Source organism: Halichoerus grypus, chromosome 7 (genome assembly GCF_964656455.1).
Source record: "Halichoerus grypus chromosome 7, mHalGry1.hap1.1, whole genome shotgun sequence".
Taxonomy (NCBI): domain Eukaryota; kingdom Metazoa; phylum Chordata; class Mammalia; order Carnivora; family Phocidae; genus Halichoerus; species Halichoerus grypus.
In genome coordinates, this window is record NC_135718.1 from 94,158,899 (window position 1) to 94,176,924 (window position 18,026).

The 18,026-nt window shown below is 38.0% G+C and overlaps 1 protein-coding gene across 11 annotated transcripts in view; it reads right to left on the reverse strand.

Annotated features, from left to right (window-relative positions):
- SDCCAG8 (SHH signaling and ciliogenesis regulator SDCCAG8) overlaps nucleotides 1-18,026 on the reverse strand; it is a 233,027-nt gene that overhangs the window by 107,799 nt on the left and 107,202 nt on the right. For all 11 annotated transcript variants that reach the window (XR_013449815.1, XR_013449816.1, XR_013449814.1 and 8 more), the window contains one exon: nucleotides 8,171-8,313. Coding sequence is in view for 5 of the 11 variants with exons in the window: in XM_036096993.2 (XP_035952886.2) it covers nucleotides 8,171-8,313 (143 nt within the window). In the remaining 6 variants the exon portion in view is untranslated. The remainder of the gene's footprint in view (nucleotides 1-8,170; nucleotides 8,314-18,026) is intronic.

The following is an 18,026-nucleotide window of genomic DNA, read 5'->3' on the forward strand; positions in this document are numbered from 1 at the left end:
AGTTCTCTAAATAAAACCACAAAGCGACCCTGTGAAGAACTAACCCTGCCTCCTTGGCCTTTTAACATGTTGACAATGGAGACTACCACTCACAAACCGACGTGAACAGAGATGTACTCTTCTTTCCCCTCTTTGCACTTCATTCCTCAAAGGAAAAATCAGGGATTATATATTTTTAAAAAGACAATAGAAGGGGACACCTGTTGTTTGATTTCCCCAGGGTCCCTGACCCCCTTTCCCCTAATGAGAGCACTTCCTCTTGCTCAGTGTACCTCCCCTCCCTCACTCCAGTGCTGCCACTGAGGTTTCCAGCATGTATCCAAGGGGTGGCTGTGTGATCAGAAATGGGGGGAGCCAGGAAGTCACACTTACAGTCTGAAATCAAGGTCATCTCCTTTACCTTCAGTTTGGACTGAAGGAGGTGACTGCATGGTGTGGGAGAACCTGAAGGAATGAGCCAACATTGAGACAGAAGTCAAGCCCTGGGATGGACAGAAATGGGCAGCATACTGAGGCGGCCCCGAGTCCCTGCTCCAAGAGAGCCTGAGGCCATCTGCATTTGGATTTTATGTGGTCTGGTTATGGGGCTAATCAGTTCCCCCTTTCTGGGTTTCTGTTACTCCTCCTGGTAACAGGAGAGGTCAAACAACTCCATTCAAGAAAGCATTTGCAGTCGTTAACTACGCAGAAGCTAAATGCTCTGCAATGTTTTGCAAAGAAAGGCTTCATCACTTCTCCCCAAGTAAATCACCGATCCTAACAGGATAAGCTGGTGACCCCTCTGGCACACCCTTTTTCACTTTCAAAAAGATACAAATACTGCCATTCAAGTTATTATCTCTCCAGGTCAGAGGGCAGACCTTCCCGTTTGGATCGCAAGAGCAGGGAAGAACAGAGTACCCACTTTTATGGGGCTCACTGAGATTCCCGCTCTGAGAAATTCTTTGAAGTACCTATCACTGAAAACATCGCTTATGGAAGAGAGAAAATACACATTTGAAAGGCAGCGCTGCTGAAGTAAAGCTGAAGCCTGCAGGTTTAATGGCAGGTCGGTCTCCCTTCTGTTTTGCACTGAGAGCCACTCCAGTTCTAAATCCTCTCAAAAGTAAGCAGAAGGCTTCCTGCAGTAATTCCCCTCCAGATCAGACCTGAGAAAAAGACGCAGGAGTCAAAAGAACAGGCTTCAATATAGGCAGAGTAGGTATGGAGAAGAGTGTTTGCCTCAATAAACAGTCAACGACAATCATATAAACACTCCGAAATGTGTTGTTTTAATAGGTTGCATCATAAAGTAACCTACCCACATGGATGTAAGCGGTAGTCTCGTGAGAGGGGTTAAAATCCGGTAGCTCTTTAAAAATGTCTGGACCTGTCAAAAGCAAGTATATGAAGGAATTTCCACCTTCTTGGAAAGGCCTCTCTTTCCTCTTGGGTAAAAATGAAGCAAAGAAGGCAAAGGAGAATGACAGTTGTATGATAATATGTTAAGTGACTAAGGCAACTGATCCCAAAACACTGTTTCTTAAGAAAAACCCAAGCCAGGATGAAAACACGCTGACATGACTTATATCAGTGAAGGAGGGGGCAGCTGACACTTATTTTTATTATAAATTTATGGTACTGGTTCCTCCAGGTGTATTTTCGGGAACAATTGCATTAATCATTTTCCTAGGAATTTACACGGAGTTCCAGCATGATGGATGATGGCAGAGGCGCGGTGGACAAACCGCCGGGGTTGAAAACCTCCTTCTATAACAGGACAGCTGTGTGACCTTAGATGGATCCTTTTACTTCTCTGTACCTTGGTTCCCACAGCTGTAAAACCAGGGAAGATAACAGTCTGCACCTTCCAGAGCTCTGGGCAGGGGTGGGGGGCACTAAATGAAAAGCACCAGGCTCAGGTCCTGGAACACAGAAGGGGCTGGGTAAGTGATGGCCATGGCCCTTAGCCACAACCTCTGTCCTTATTTTTTAAAGAGCTACTGCATGCAGCATGGTACCAGGCAGATCTTAACATGGATATATTCTTAATCTCAGAGACTGATGCTCCTAGATATTTCAAAGGCAGGTTGTGTGTGTTTAATGTACTCTCATGTCTACAGGTGCACCCTGCCAATGCCGTTGTCTCCCCTACGGAGAAAGACCTTCCCTCCTGTTTTCCTGCTTCCACATGCCTCTGAGATCAGTAAGAGGCTACTGTCTCTCTGTCCCTGTAATACTTTATCTGGAATCTCTCTTCTGGATCTTTTCTTTTATTTTACCAGCTCTTTGTGTATCTTCTTTTCTGCCCTACCAGACTGTAAGTTTCTATCAGAGGGGCCACCTTTTAATTATAGAGAATCCTAATTTGGAACTCTGTGTGTGTGTGTGTTTGGTTTTTAAGGGAGCATATTTAAGTGAGAGCATGGTATATTTTACCAACCCTACTTGAATTGTTAGAATGACTATCATTTGATTCTCTTATACTTACATATGTATGTGCAAAGTTAAAAATGAAAAAAGCTATTTCTGTCTTATCTCCATCTTACACTTTTTACCCTGATATATTTGAAAAAAATATATGTATATATATGTGTGTGTATATACATATACATATATATATATTTATTAATATTTGGCTTTGAGGGCACCTGGGTGGCTCAGTCGGTTAAGTGTCTGCCTTCGGCTCAGATCATGATCCCAGGGTTCTGGGATCAAGTCCCGAGTTGGGCTGTCTGCTCAGAGGGGAGCCTGCTTCTCCCTCTCCCTGTCCCCTGCTCATGCTCTCTCTCTCTCTCAAATAAATAAATAAAATCTTTCAAAAAAAAATTACTGCGCTTTGAAAGAACAATCATAAACTTGCAATACATTGGCCATCCCTGTAATGACTTACTGAGCTCCAATTCTTTTGCAAAGGGCTGAGCCAGATGCTCTGAGAAATAGAACATTAATAAGAACTCTCATCCCTCATTTGAAGAATAACACATTCCAGAAGGGAAGAAAAGCAAGTACAAAAACCCTTCAGAGTACTAACTCCTTTTTCTCATATTTTCACTGTCCCTGTTTTGAGGAATTCACTCAGGATGTAGAGCCTTCAGCTCCGAGTGGGAAGGAGGATTCAGAGGGAGACATGCTCCCCTGGGATGGCGGGGCCATCCGGGAGGGCTATAGTGGACAAAAATCAGAAGTTCAGAGAGACCTGGAAAAGGAGGTAAGATTATAATATGGCTAGAGAAGGTCAAAGGGGTATTCTAGATGTAGAGAATAACAAAGGAGAGAAAAGCCCCAAAGTGCAATTTGGCTTGTGACGTGAGCTGGTGAGAATGATGATAAAACTAGAAGGCTGGGACCCCGTCCCAAAAGGTTACCTGCGAGTGGACTGGACCTTTTGTAATAGTGCAATGCCAGGGAAGGTTTCAGGAGCAGGTGACAGAGTCAAGGCAGTGCTTAGGAATATTCAATTGGCAATACCTGGTGAAAAAGGCTGGAAGGGTCCATGACCCTTGTGAATGGTCAGCAGAGCCTAAGTTAGGGTGAATGCAAATGGTAGGTCTGAAGGACGTCTCCACAAAATCTCTCTGAAGTTCAAACTAAGAAAACATTTTTTTAAAAGATTTATTTATATATTTTAGAGAGGGGGGGGAGGGGTAGAGGGAGAAGGAGAGAGAATCTCAAGCAGACGCCCTGCTGAGCACAGGGCCCAGCATGGAGCGCAATCTCAGGACCCTGACATCATGACCTGAGCCAAAATCAAGAGTCAGATGCTCAACCAACTGAGCCACCCAGAGGCACCCTAAGAAAACATCTTAAACAAAGAATACTCCAGGCAAATTAAATGCCTAATATCAGGAAATGGGCACTTCATCATGGGATGTCTTCAATCACCATTAGGATCATTGATGATCAGAGCTAGAAGGAAACTTAGAAATCAGGTTGTAGCCTCATTTTATAGGTAAGCAAGCAGGTTCAAAGAATTAAGTAATGTGTCAAAATTGCAAAGATGGCGAATGCCCAGGAGAAGATGCTAAAACTCAGCTTCCTCAACACCCGGAAGCCTGGGGACTCCCCTAAGAAAAGCTTTGTTACATCATTCCATATTCTTTTCTTAGGCACTGACGACTCCTTTGGTCTCCCTGGCTGGTGGCTCTCCACCCCCCTACTCTAAGAGCATGGCCCTCTCACGCTTTCACCCATTTCCTTGGCTACAACTAGTAGCTTTATGTAAAAGCATCCAATGAAGAGCCTCAGGTTTTGACCTTTTTCCTCAAACTGGACCTACACTGCACATCTCCACCCGAGTCCCAAAACACGGTATATTATTTCCCTCTCTTACTCCTTTTAAGTCTCCTACTGGAATTAATAGTTCATCCAGTTAACGTAGGCTAGAAACATTGGAGTCACCTTTAATTCTGGCCTCTCTCTTTTGCTATCCTAAATGCCTCTTAAAATTTCCCTTCCATTTTACCGGCAAAGCCATAGTCCAGGACTTCATTACCACCCCCTGGACTGGGGCTTATATTCTAATCAGGGGCCCTGTCAATCATCTTTACCTCAGGCAATCTGTCTTCGATTACCCTTCATTTACCTTCTTTAAATACATATTTGAACCCCTTAAAGTTCAAGCTCTCTTGACTTCTTACTTGAATTACACAGCCTCCTAACTGAGGGGTTGGTAAATTGTTTCTGTTAAGGGCCAGGCGATAAATATTTGAAGGCTTTGAGGACCATACTCAATTCTGCCATGATAGCCCCAATACATAATGCATAAAGGATAATCATGTCTGTGTCCAATAAAACTTTATTTATAGGTATATAATTTTTATGTGTCACAAAACATTATTTTTCTTTTGTTTTTTTCCCCAGCTATTTAAAAAATATAAAAACCATTTTTAGCTCATGGACAAAAAGAGACAACAGGCCATATTTATTGGCTGTAGTTGCTGACTCTGCCCTAACTGGTCTTCCTGTTTCCTACATCAGCTCTCCAAGTTTACTCTCCACGCTGTTGAGTCAGAATACTGACCCAAAGATGTGATCATGTTGACAGCCTTGCTTAAAATATATCAAGAGTAAACCATGACTCTCAGAATGGCCAAAACTCCAGAATATGGACCACAAGGCCCTTCCTCTGATCCCTGTTTGCCTTTTCCAGGCTTATCCCCTGCCAAACACCTAACCTGATTGTAGAGTTTATGTTCCGTCCCATCTTTGTGTCTCTGTAGATATTGCTCCATCCACCCAGAGTACCCACCCCACCTTCTTCCACACTGAGAATTGCTATTCAAGAGCTCATTAATCCAAATAGCTACCAAACATCTCCTCCTCCAGAAAGCTTTCCCCATCATCTTTGTCTCCAATGCACAGTACGCCAATTCTCCTTCCTCTGTGCTCCTGTGGTAACTTTATTTCTATCACTGCAGTACTCTCACACTTGATTATAACTGCACACATGGAGCTGGCTCAGGAGCACAGCCCTACGGGGAAGAACTGAATCTGATGGTTTTCTCCTTACCCAAGACCAAGCAATGTACTTGAAAGATAGTAGGTGCTCAATAAATATTTGTTGAGTGGGTGAAAGTTATACTTACCAGTTGGGCCTTTCAATAAATGTTGTATTTCTATTTTCCATTTTTTTAAAGTTATCTCTATGCCCACACGTGGGGCTCGAACTCACAACCCCAAGATCAAGAATCACATGCTCCACCAACTGAGCCAGCCAGGCATTTTTCCATTTTTTAAGTCTAATTTTCCATTTTCCACTTTTAAGTCTAATTAGACAATAAAGGGAAATAACAGACAAATGATAGCTTATTTTTCTTTCAGACTGATCTATAATCAATACTCCAGTTTTTAAATTTTCTTTGCCCTGGGAGATCTGCATCCTTACTTCATCATTACTTATAACATGGTTTTCATATTCAATTTTAAACTTTGTGCAGACTATGTCATTCGAAATATTTACGTTAACACTAAGCTACCTGTGTGGGATTTATTTATTTCGGCTGGTCTACACAGGGAAAGAAAGACATAATGTTTCTCAGCCACACACTTGAGTATACTGAATCAATAAAGACTGTCGAGGAAAAGCAAACTCTAAAAAAAAAACAAAAAAGTATATCAGAAATATTTAGCCCAACAACCAAGACACATTTTCAGTGCAAAAGAGAGCTACACACAGTTCTCTGCATTTTTAATTGTCATCTTTAAATTTATGAATGTGGATTTTATAAAACACGAACAGAGACTAAATGTAAAATGCTTACAAAAGAGTACTGCACTTAGAAAATGGGTAATTAAGTTTTATTTTCCCTAAAACTAGTTTTCAATTTTTGTAGACTTGCTGTAAATAAAGCTCAACAGAAAAAGCTTTCTATGGAACCAAGCAAACCCGTTTTTCTCAAGAACAAAGGAATTAGTTACCACTGGTCCATTTTCAGCAGTTGCTGTACCTCAAATATGCTCTATTTGCAAGAAACTGGTCTTGTCAGACAGTACAAATTGATACTGCACAGGAAAACTCCCTGTAGGACCCTGACTTCAGAAATTAACTCTCTGAATAAGACAGAATGGCAAAGGGGACAAAACCGCATTAATATTTATTTACCGAAGCTCAGCCACACTGAGACTTTGAAAGCTGTCCTATTTTTGTGGTTTAGTAGTGCTTAGCACACAAATGATTGTTTCCCAACAGAAGCCTGACAGAAGAAGAACTATTAACTATCATGATAAAGCTAAATTTCGAAACTTCTGAGATTAAATAATCCATTGGAACTGTGTTAACATTATGTTCTCGGTTCTACAAGACAATACCTTGAATGAGCATTAAAAGAACCATTATTATTCTACAGTATTAAGCAATTTTTTCTCATAAAAGTGTTTTATCTCTTGGGATTTTTCCAGATATCACACGTGTATAAAGGATTTCTTTTCTTTCTTGCTTTTTCCCTTTTTCTTTCTTCTCATTTTCTCTTTCACGGTTTAAAAAGGGAAGTTGGCAAACCATTTGGAATATTATCATAACAAAATGTTTTCAACAAAGTTTGATTTTAACAGAACTAGAGGCATCTTAACACTAACCCAAAACTTTGGGAGGTTCACCAACCTCTAGAATATTTTTTTCTCCAAATGCAGGCTGTTCAAGTGGTGCTTTTCTCCATCTGTTATCATACCGTGCTCAGAATTACATTGTCATATTTAATGTAAAAGGGATCAGTCCCCTTTCATAGTTTAAATTCAACATATTACTATGATTAGAAGACCAGCATTTTTCTAATTTATGAACCAAACCAAGGCTCATAAACTTACATGTGTATTTAGAGAAAGTTCTCCATAAAAACCAAAAAACTCTTAAGAACTGAACAAACCCAAACGCTTGATCTGAAACATGAAAATGTACTAAAACCCGAAGTGAGAAAAACCACTTATATGGTAACATGAAATATCTGCAACCTCTATTTGAATTTTCTCTGTGTATGTGCATTTGTGTATATGCGTGCGTATGTGTGTGTGTGTGTGTCTTTTCCATACAGCAAATTATACAGTGCTTGCTACCTAAAATGTCTCCTTGTCACCTAGAGCTGAGCTACATGTTCCCTAAAGTTGTAGGACACTGATAATCATATCGCATTATCTTGTGACAGAAACCGTGTAATTCGAAACCACAAGAGCATGGTTATAATAACGGTTTGAATGTGAACAGTGTCAATCAATTTCATCACTCTCTTCTATACCTCCTTAGGACTCAGGTTCCTTATTTTCTCTCTGTTCTGTCTCAGTTTACATCTGAGGATGCCTTTTACTTTGTCTCATTCACCACTGACAGTATCTGATTCTTTTCCTAAATATATTCCTCAGATCTTTCAGTTCAACATTTTTATTAGACACAGAATTAACAGGAGAGGTAGTGGTGGTGGTAGGAGAAATATGTCATGTTGCTCCTATTGGTAGAGAACCACCTAAATATTTGAGCATTGTAGATGAAAGGTTTTGTAATCTATCAGTAATTCCCTGCCACACTTATCATTCACATGTCTGGGTGTTTTGCTTACCACATCTCCACTTTTCTTAATATGCCTGAAAGCTGTGTGTGAATTGAGTGACTAAGACTAACTCTAACAACTGTTTGGAAGCCGGTGGCAAAAATCAGTGGGATGGCACTGGGGCTCTGGCGCGTAATGGGATTAGGGAGTACCTGGTGAGGTGCAGTTGGTGCTCGGATTCGCTCAGCAGCTCTGTCAGTTTCAGGCACTCCTCTCTGGCCCGGGCTGCCTTCTGCTGTTCCTGTTCCAAGTGCTGCTTGCTTTCCCTCACTTCTAATTTCAATTTCTCTATTTCCTTAGGTGGAGGGGAGAGGGGGAAAAGCATCCATATAAGCTATATGCACTTGAGTTCAAAACGCTCTCATTTTTATGTTTGCCGTGAATTTTAATGTGATGAGAAATTATTAGAAAATTTAGGCTAGCTTCCATTTGATGACAAAGGGAATGAACACAGCCAAAAATGCACACTAGTGAGGTTTTTTTGGATCGTAAGATGAAGTCTAATTTCAGAAATGAAATGATTAAATGAGAGGAGTCAAAATGGATAATCGGCACTCTCATTCTTAAGGCTCAGTCCCTTTAAAGAATATGAACTTAAAAATGTCACTACTTTAAAAATATAACATTTTCATTTGTGAGATTAGATCAGATCCATGTAGTGATTTACATCAAATATGTGAATATTCTGAAAGGTATATTTATGGTTTCATTTGGATGTTTTGAAAGCCGGATTAAAGGGTAAAATAATATATCTTTTAAAAAATGTGAGGTATAAAAGAAGGCATCATTATCGCTGCTCAACATTATTTGGGAAAAGGATATTTTAGGAAAAAATATGGCATGAGAACCTTTAAGCCTTTAGAGTACATGAGATTTCTCAGCTAAAATAATATTACACTAAAATGTCACTAAAAAAGGTAACAAAAGCACTCTAAGATTAATAAATATGAACATCTAAAATATATGAAAATTTATGATAGTTTATTCTTTGGTCTCAGGATTAAATTATCCTTCTCTTACTGCAACTCAAATATTTCAAAGCAAAAATACCTTATATGGAACACAGTTTTAAATAATGTATACACTAAAGTAGAAATATTTATCATGGAACATCTATAATTTTTTTAAAAAATAAAAGAGATAAATATTCAGACTGTTAAAACCAGAAAAGCAAATAAAAGGGAAAGCAAAAGGTAGAAACATTTTCAGATTCAACATAAAGCAAGAAGCAATTTTAATTCACAAAAATGCAATCTCCTTTTGGAAAACAAAATCATGTCTAAGTAAAGTGTTTTAAACTTAGTATTTAAGAACATTTCGAATTTCCTCACGTCATTACTCAATATGCTGAGCACTCTCTAACTACATTTAATACATCAGGCAAGATAAACTAAATGATTCGGGTTTTTTTTACATTTATTACATTATAAATATTGTTTATGCCCATCAAAATCGTATATTATCCACAATTTAATAAAACAACTTATAACAATTTCTCAAATACTTTTAGCTTCAAAAACCTATATAATAACGAGTCTATCACTTTCATTCAGAGTAGATTTTCTATATCTTTCAGATCAGAATACTAAATGCAACTGATCTCTTTCCGTAAAACATTTCAAACTGATAAAGTTATACCCGTTTATTTTTCATCCCATAATTTAATACAATTCAAGATATGAAAAACATCAAAGTCTATTAAGTTTTAGTCGCCTAACATGAAATTAACAAAAGCAAATGTGTATAGAATTGGAAATATATGTTGATTTTAAAACTTCAAAAATTCACTCATTAATTTTGTACACAATGCTATATGCAAGAAACCGCCCTGAGTATTATGATGGGCTCAGAGAGCCTCCAACCCTACACTCAGGAGTTAACAATTCAGGTAGGTAAATGAGACGTACACACACACACACACACACACACACACACACACACACACACACACACAACTATCAAACCACAAAGCACATAAGAAACAAGTGAGTATTAGAGAAAATCTCTGCTTCGATAGGTCAGATTAGGGATATATTAGCATGGGCAAGAAAAGTGGAAAGAGGTAAGGGCGCATTAACTCATCGAATGACAGATGGGACTGCATTGTGAAAGGTCTTGACTTCCAGATGAATAAAGCTGTATTTTGCTTATAGATAATGGAGAGATATTAATGGTTTAAACAATTCAATATGAGAGAAGTTCTTCTTTAAAACAACCGGAGCCCTGTTTATGAGCAGTTTAAGGTGGCAGAGACTGGCGGAAGGGAGACCATGAAGAGAGTTGCAATATTCCAGACGTGAGAATAGAGACACTTCAAATGAACATAAAGTTGGTGAATACAAGGAAATAAAAGGAGACATCAAAGACAACTCCAGAATTTTGAATTGAGAGGATACAAAAAATGATAGAAAATGTATAAAAATCCCAAATTTTTTAAAGAGAAAAGAGGTGACAATTTTTATAAGCACTATGTGACAATAACAAGACATGCACACTTCCATTGGTAATTAGGTTTTGAGTATAAATCAGCTGCTTTCTTGTTCTCATGTAACAAAAAGTCAGAGGTTGCACTGAAAGCCAATCAAACACAGAAAGAAAAACATGGGCCCCACTTATGATGATGAGCACTGGGTGTTACATGTAAGTGATGAATCACTAAATTCTACACCTGAAACCAATTTTACCATATATGTTAACTAGCTGGAATTTAAATAAAAACTTGAAAAACAAAGCAAAACCAAACACACATGGGCCCCAGAGTCAACACAAATCAGGGTTTCAGACACAGCTCTGGCACTTTCCAGCCCTGTGACCTTGGACAAGTCACTCGACTGTTAGATTCTCCAGTCTAACACAGGAAGGTGGCTGTAGCAAGCTCCCAAAGCTATCAGGAAGATTAAATGAGATGCTGAGTACTTATCAGAGTGTCCAGCACATAGTAAGAGCTGAATAAAACACAGCTAGTGCTGTTATTGCTGATTGTTTTCTCTATTGATCTTTCAAGAACAGCAAAGCAGTAAGTAGAAAAATTGACCTGCTGAAGGATACATGGCTAACACTGAGGACTGAAGAGTTCTTGACTTAATTCAATAAATTTTCCCCCAGAATTTTGATGAAAACTGAATAAAACTTTATTATAGTTGCAAAATGCAAAAAGCATTTTTCTTAGGAAGATGGAAAATTACTCTCTGCTTCTGATTGTCTGTGCCAGAAAAAGAGCTTATTGGTGCAGATCATCAAAATCAACAAATAGTCTAACCAGCTGGACCAGGGCTCAACACTTACTCCCTGAGTCAGGAAAATCTGCCATGGCACCAACTCCAACAGTTAGAAGAGGAATCTCTTGCCAGAAATGCCATGCTCCCACTGGCAGGATAACCCTTTGCCTCACCCAACTAGGTCAGCACTGCTTCCTTGGCTGTATATAGTGGTTCTGGGATGAAGGACCAACAACAGTCAGAGGCCCGTGGTACATGACTCCCTAAGTACTCTATTAACCTGCAGTGTCTGCGATGCAGTTTGATGCAGCCATCTTTTGGCTAACTAGGTAAACATAAGTCCAGATAGCGTTGCATTTTACCAAAAGATATACTTCAAGTCATGAATGTAAGCACTAAAAGGAGAAACTGTTAAAAGTGACTTTCTCAGGAGAATCATAGCAAGGATGGGATATGGAGAAAGACAGACTTTTTACTGTTCATTTACAGTCTTCTATACCATAGGAAGTTTTTTTTTTTCTTAATCATGGACATATGTAATTTTGTTATTATTTATTAGTTTTTTGTATCAGGGTAATTCACCTAATTTAAGTCAAATAGTACTCAACTGTTCATAACAAAGAAGGGCAGTGCCCATGCTCTACCCTGCACCCATCTCCAAGCCCTATCCTCAATGGCCCACACTATCCACTCTTTTGATATTTATCTTCATATTTTATATGACATACTTATAATGCTATTTCTTGATTTTACAATATTAGACATTAGCTACTGACTTTCTATAGTAAAAAAGTAACAATTTAGGTCACTCAACAGAACCTATCTCATCCTCCCATCTAACAATTCTGGTTAAATCATTACTCAGTAGTTCATTTACATTATAATTACAGAATTATTGTTCACTCCTGAGACAAGTATTATTTTGATTCAATTTTTTATACAAGATTTTATTATTTCTGGAATTGCCTACTTTTTAACAGATTATTTTTTTTAGCTAACTGACATTTCTTCCCCAATGTTCAAACAGATCTGTCAAATACACATCAAAAAATTTTTTTTTCAAATAATAAAACACATCAGACAAATGATCAGTTCCTTTTAAATTTTCTCCCTAGGTATATCCTTCTTGGTGCCTATGTCTGGCCACATTGATTTCTGTCTTGGGTCAAGCCTTAGACATTGATCCTATTAGAGTTTCCTGTTTTCTGGCTGGTAAGTCATCCTGTTTTTCAGTTTACTCCCTTTTTTAGTTAAAGTATGTTCTCCGGGTAACTTTCATAAGAAAGAATATATGAATAATACATTTTTAAAAGTATCTGTATGCCTGAAAATGCCATTTTTCTATGTATACAATCGACAGTTTGGCTAGGTATAAAAATCTATGTTGAAATTAATTTTTACTCAGGATTTTTAAGGGGCTACTCCACTGTCTTAAAGATTGTAATATTACAATTGAAAAGCCCTATGCCATTCTGATTCCTAATACTTGGTCTTGTGATTTGCTTTTTTTGTTTCTGAAAGCTTTAATAATCATTTCTTTTTTCCCTGACATTTTGAAATTTTACAATGTTAGACCTTGGAATGGGCCTTTTTTCATGCTTTGTGCTGGGTTTTCAGTGGGCCCTTTTCAATCTGGAGGCTTGTTTTCTTCAGTTTGGGGAATTTTTCTTGTATTATTATTTTAAAATATTTTGATGTCATACATTTTAATATTTCCTCTTCTTGGAACTCCTGGACATTGGTTTTTGTCTCCACTGTTTTACATAGCATGCTATTTTTATCTTAGGGATATAATATCTTATTTATTAGACTATTATAGCATTTTAAGTGTTCTCCTCTACTCTATTATATATTGACCCAATTTCCTTTTTTTCTGTTTGTCTATTTTTAGACAATCCCTTATGTTAGAGGCTTTCTTCAAATACATGTTGATACTTGGCTGTCATTTCACATTCTGAATGAAGTAGTGAACAAAAAATGATGTTTGGGTAATGGGATAGTTTACACCCGTTCAGAAAATTTTCACTTCTATCTCCCTTCCATTAGGAATGGGATACACTGTCTCTTCCTAATGACTTTGGACTTGGCCATGTGATTTCACTTGGCCAATGAATTTTTGTGGCTATAATGTAAGCAGAAGTCATAAATATGTTTATGTGGTTTGGCTTTGCTTTTGTATTCTGGTGATTCTCCGCTAGAAAAGCATGCCCTTGACAGCTGCTACCCCTTTTGCTTGGACGAAGAATAAATACCTGTGGAGCAGAACCCAACCCAAACCACAGCCCAGAAAACCTACCACCCATAACCCAAAGCAGAGCCCCCTAGTCAAATGAAGCCTAGTTCAGCCAAATCTCAGTTGACCTGAAGATTCATAAAATGAGCATAAGTGATTGCTATCATAAGCCATGAGTGTTTTTAGTAGAAAATGATTGACAAACCACTCTAAGGGAATATGATATGTGACAACTGTCTATTTCCTTAGAATTTCATTTGATCTTTAAAACAACTGCATGAAGCACACAGGGCAGGTATCCCTGTTTATACAAAAAAGAAACTGAGGGTCCAAGACATTGAATGATTGTCCAAAGAAGTAAATCTAAGCCTTGGCCCAGATCTTCTGATATTACTGCCTCCACACCATACCATAAGTTAAACATTGGCTTTCAATCTTTTTTGTTTTCTTTTCTTTTCAAACCAGACCATGGTAAGAAATCCATTTTACATCACATTTCAGAAACATGCACGCTCTCACGCACACACATTTAAATGTAACTAGCATTTCATAAAACAGTATTAGTCCTTACTTTGTGTGAAGTGCTCAGATATGTCCTATTGCTTCTTATTCTATACATTTCTTTAAAAAAACTTTTGGTTGCAACCTATAATATTGTTTTCACAGTCTTGCAATTTGAAAAGCATTGTGTATTTCTGATAAATAAGAAACACTTTTTACATAAATTAAGTAGAATCAAATAGAGTTTCATTAAGAGAAGCTCTATACACATTTCTCTTGATTTCCTAAGAAAAATTTCCAAAGAAATGAACATAAAACCCATCTGAAAAATTATATGTCATCTTAATCCTAGAGGATAACTATACCTGGAAAAATAAAGTAGCATACATAAATGATTTTAATCCGATGGTCATGATTTATCCCTGCTACTAAATATTATGTGACTTAAAAATCATTTAATAATTTTTAATATAGGATAACTTAGTTGTATCTGTGAGGAAGAGAATGGGGAGAAAAGAGAAAAAACAACAAAACAGAACAGTAAGAAGACCAGAACCCAAAGTTCTTGCAAAGTGAGAAGAACTTGTGGTTTTGAAGCTGACAAAAAAAATTTTTTTTTAAGATTTTATTTATTTGACAGAGAGAGACACAGTGAGAGAGGGAACACAAGCAGGGGGAATGGGAGAGGGAGAAGCAGGCTTCCTGGCAGAGCAGGGAGCCCGATGCGGGGATCGATCCCAGGACCCTGGGATCATGACCTGAGCTGAAGGCAGACGCTTAACGACTGAGCCACCCAGGCACCCTGAAGCTGACAAAATTTGACAGTATGAATTTATCACTCAGAAACCAATGGATGAATTAATAGACTATATTTAGAAAATAAAAATTTGATACTGACAAATGAAACACAATAATGTATAACTTGAGAGAGAAGGAATAGTTTCTGTCAAGTTCTGTATGGGTAAAAAGAATGGACTTACTGGAAATTTAGTATCTGCCAGCTGACACTTCTATTAACTTACAGATGTTAAGGATGATTTTACCAAACCACTAATAAGATTTTGTCTGGAGCTACACTAGCTACCTGTGGCTATTTAAATTTAAGTTAATTAAAATAAAAAGTTTAGTTCCTCATTTGCGTAAGTGCTTAATGTGGATTGAGTCTGCCATACTGGACAGTGCAGGTATAAAATATTTTCATCAACACAGAAAATTCTATTAGATAGCGCTGCTCTAGAATATAGCAACATACATTTCTAAGACTCACTCTCCAAACTGGACTCTTAGAAAAGCAGCCTGTGTGAATAAAAGGATATTATAGGAGGTAAAAAAGTCATTTAGAAATGGACAAAAATGGTTGTCTTTTTTAGGGTAGTAGATGTGGAAGTTTGCAGCTACCATTCTAGAAGTTCTGTTCATGGTTATCATTGTTGAGGGCATACGATTTTGATTTACTATGTTTTTATTGTGGGCCTAATAGTAACCATGATAGCAGTCATCATTTTTGAGTGCTTACCATGTGCCAGGTGTTATCTTAGTTAGCATTTTGTATTTTTAAATTTTGTATTTTTAATCTCATTTTGTGTTTGTGACAACCTTGTCAAAATCAGCATCCGATTCCTGTTTTACAGATGAGAAAGCTGAAGCTCTCAAACGTTTAGTAACTTACACAAGATTATATAGTGGCAGAGCTGGAATTCAAAACTGGGTTAATCTGATTTCAAGTTCTCCAGTCTCTCCACTATATCACATCTGGTCTCCCTATGCAAACCTGTTAGATGTTAACAGAAGGCAAAGAGGAAATGATGCAATGTGCTTTCTGAAACTACTTGGCCTACAATTTGGGATGAATAGGAAAGACACTGGAAGAAGACATAACTCAGATGGCCTAGATCAAACATCACACCAGCAAACACGACGATGGTGATTGGCAAAGCCTTGGCCAAAGTTCACTTTGAAGATGCATTTCTCCCTGAGACTTAAGCAGTGCTGATCTCAAGAAGGGGAGTGAGGTTTGCTTGGTCTCAGGTCACAGTTCCTATCACTTGCAACATAGTGACTTCACACCAGCATAAGAACCAATATGACACTGACCTTTTAGCCTTCCCGATATAATATGTAACATTTTCATGAAACTTTTCTGTTTTTTCTTTTTTTTTTTTTAAGATTTTATTCATTTATTTGAGAGAGAGAGAGAGGGAACGAGTGGGGGGAGGGGCAGAGGGATAGGGAGAGGCAGACTCCCCATTGAGCAGGGAGTCCAACGTGGGGCTCGATCCCAGGACCCTGAGATCATGACCTGAGCTGAACGCAGTCACCTAACTGACTGAGCCACCCAGGCACCACAAAACTTTTCAGTTTTCTAATTGTTTCTAATGTGACTACTAAATCGATCCTTATTCTAAGCAAATGTTCTTTAAGGAATTTTAACAAAAGTTGTTTTTTTTTTTCCTTTCCTGGATGTTAAGGGAAGTGGTATCAACTGATCATTTATATTCAGAGATATTTCCTTGGAGCTAAAGTAACTCTCAGGCCAAACAAGTGTTCAAAACAGATGAGAAGAGGCTATGGCAGAAAAGAAGTGCCTTTCTAAAAGTATGTATCCAAAGAAAAGAAAAATTTAAGACATTTAAAATAAAACTGATTCTGTTACACTGTGACAGTACAGCAAACTTTTTGGTGAAGCCAAGCTTAGACCACTGTTCTGTGATGCTAGGAGATTCAAAGGCAAAAACAAGAATCATTTCAGCTCTGGAGTCAGTTTACCAAAAAGAGTCCAGGTGATAGCTCTACTCTTTTGAATTGCTTTGGTAAATGCTTTATGCTTGCTAGAAGTAGAGAAAGGAATTGCTTTGTAATCTCATGATTGCAAATTTCTACTTATCACGGACAAAAAAAAATATGAAGCCATTCCTAAAGTCTAATTTTTTTCTTTAAAATACTGAGGTGCCTTGTTTTGCCCCGAATTCTCTCATGCTCTTTCATTGTACTAAAAGGGTAAAATATTGGGGTGCATGGGTGGCTCAGTCAGTTAACCATCCAACTCTTGATTTCAGCTCCAGTCATGATCTCAGGGTCGTGAGATCATGCCCCATGTTGGGCTCCATGCTCCATGTGGAACCTGCTTGAGACTCTGTCTCCCTCTGCCTCTGCCCCTCCCCCTGCTTGCTCACTCTCTCTCTAAAAATGAATAAAATATTTTTAAAAAAATAAATAAAAGGGTAAAATATTAACATTGTTCAAATACTCATATGCTTACACATTCACATTGTAAACACCATGGAGAGAGAGATCTTGACCTTTCACGTCTGCTGATGTTAGGTAAAAGGGCATTAAGATGACCCTGGGTGAGGTGAAATCTGAAATAAGATGCAATTGTTGGAAAGCCATTAAAAAAAAAGAGGTGATAATTTTTTTCTAATGACCCACTGCAAAAGAGTTGTTAAGATGCAAGAACATGGGTGAGAATGACTGGGTGAGCTAGCTGTAGATCACAGATGTAATAGATAAAGAAGACCCCACACTGTGAGTAAAAAAGAGGTAAAGAACACAATGTTAACATTAATGTTAGATTCTTAAATTAATGAAGTAGTCAAATATATAAATCTGCTCATTGTTGACCATACCAGTTACTGATAGATGTATCAGTGATGTGAAGTTTGAAAATTATCTGAGAATATATTTTGCATTTGGTTCAATACCAGAAAATGTATCAAGAGCTGCACTAAAAAAAGACAGCCATCAATTGTGATGTTAAGAAAAAAAACCTACCACTTCTGAGACACACCTGCCTCCTGCCAGGGGCTGAATCCTTCATTTTCTACTTTGAAGGTCCCCCGTTTCTTCTACTCTATAGTTTGATGCCAAGGGCCCTTGGTGTATACGATCTACATCAACCCTGCTGTGTGGTAGATTTCATCCTTGTCTTCATTCATCATGATCACAGAATCAGATGGTTCAGAGTTAATGTTAACTGCAACAGGAATACATAATAGAGTTGCAATGCGTAACAGCAAGAGAGAAATATAAGAAGTGTACATAACTCTGTCCACCATT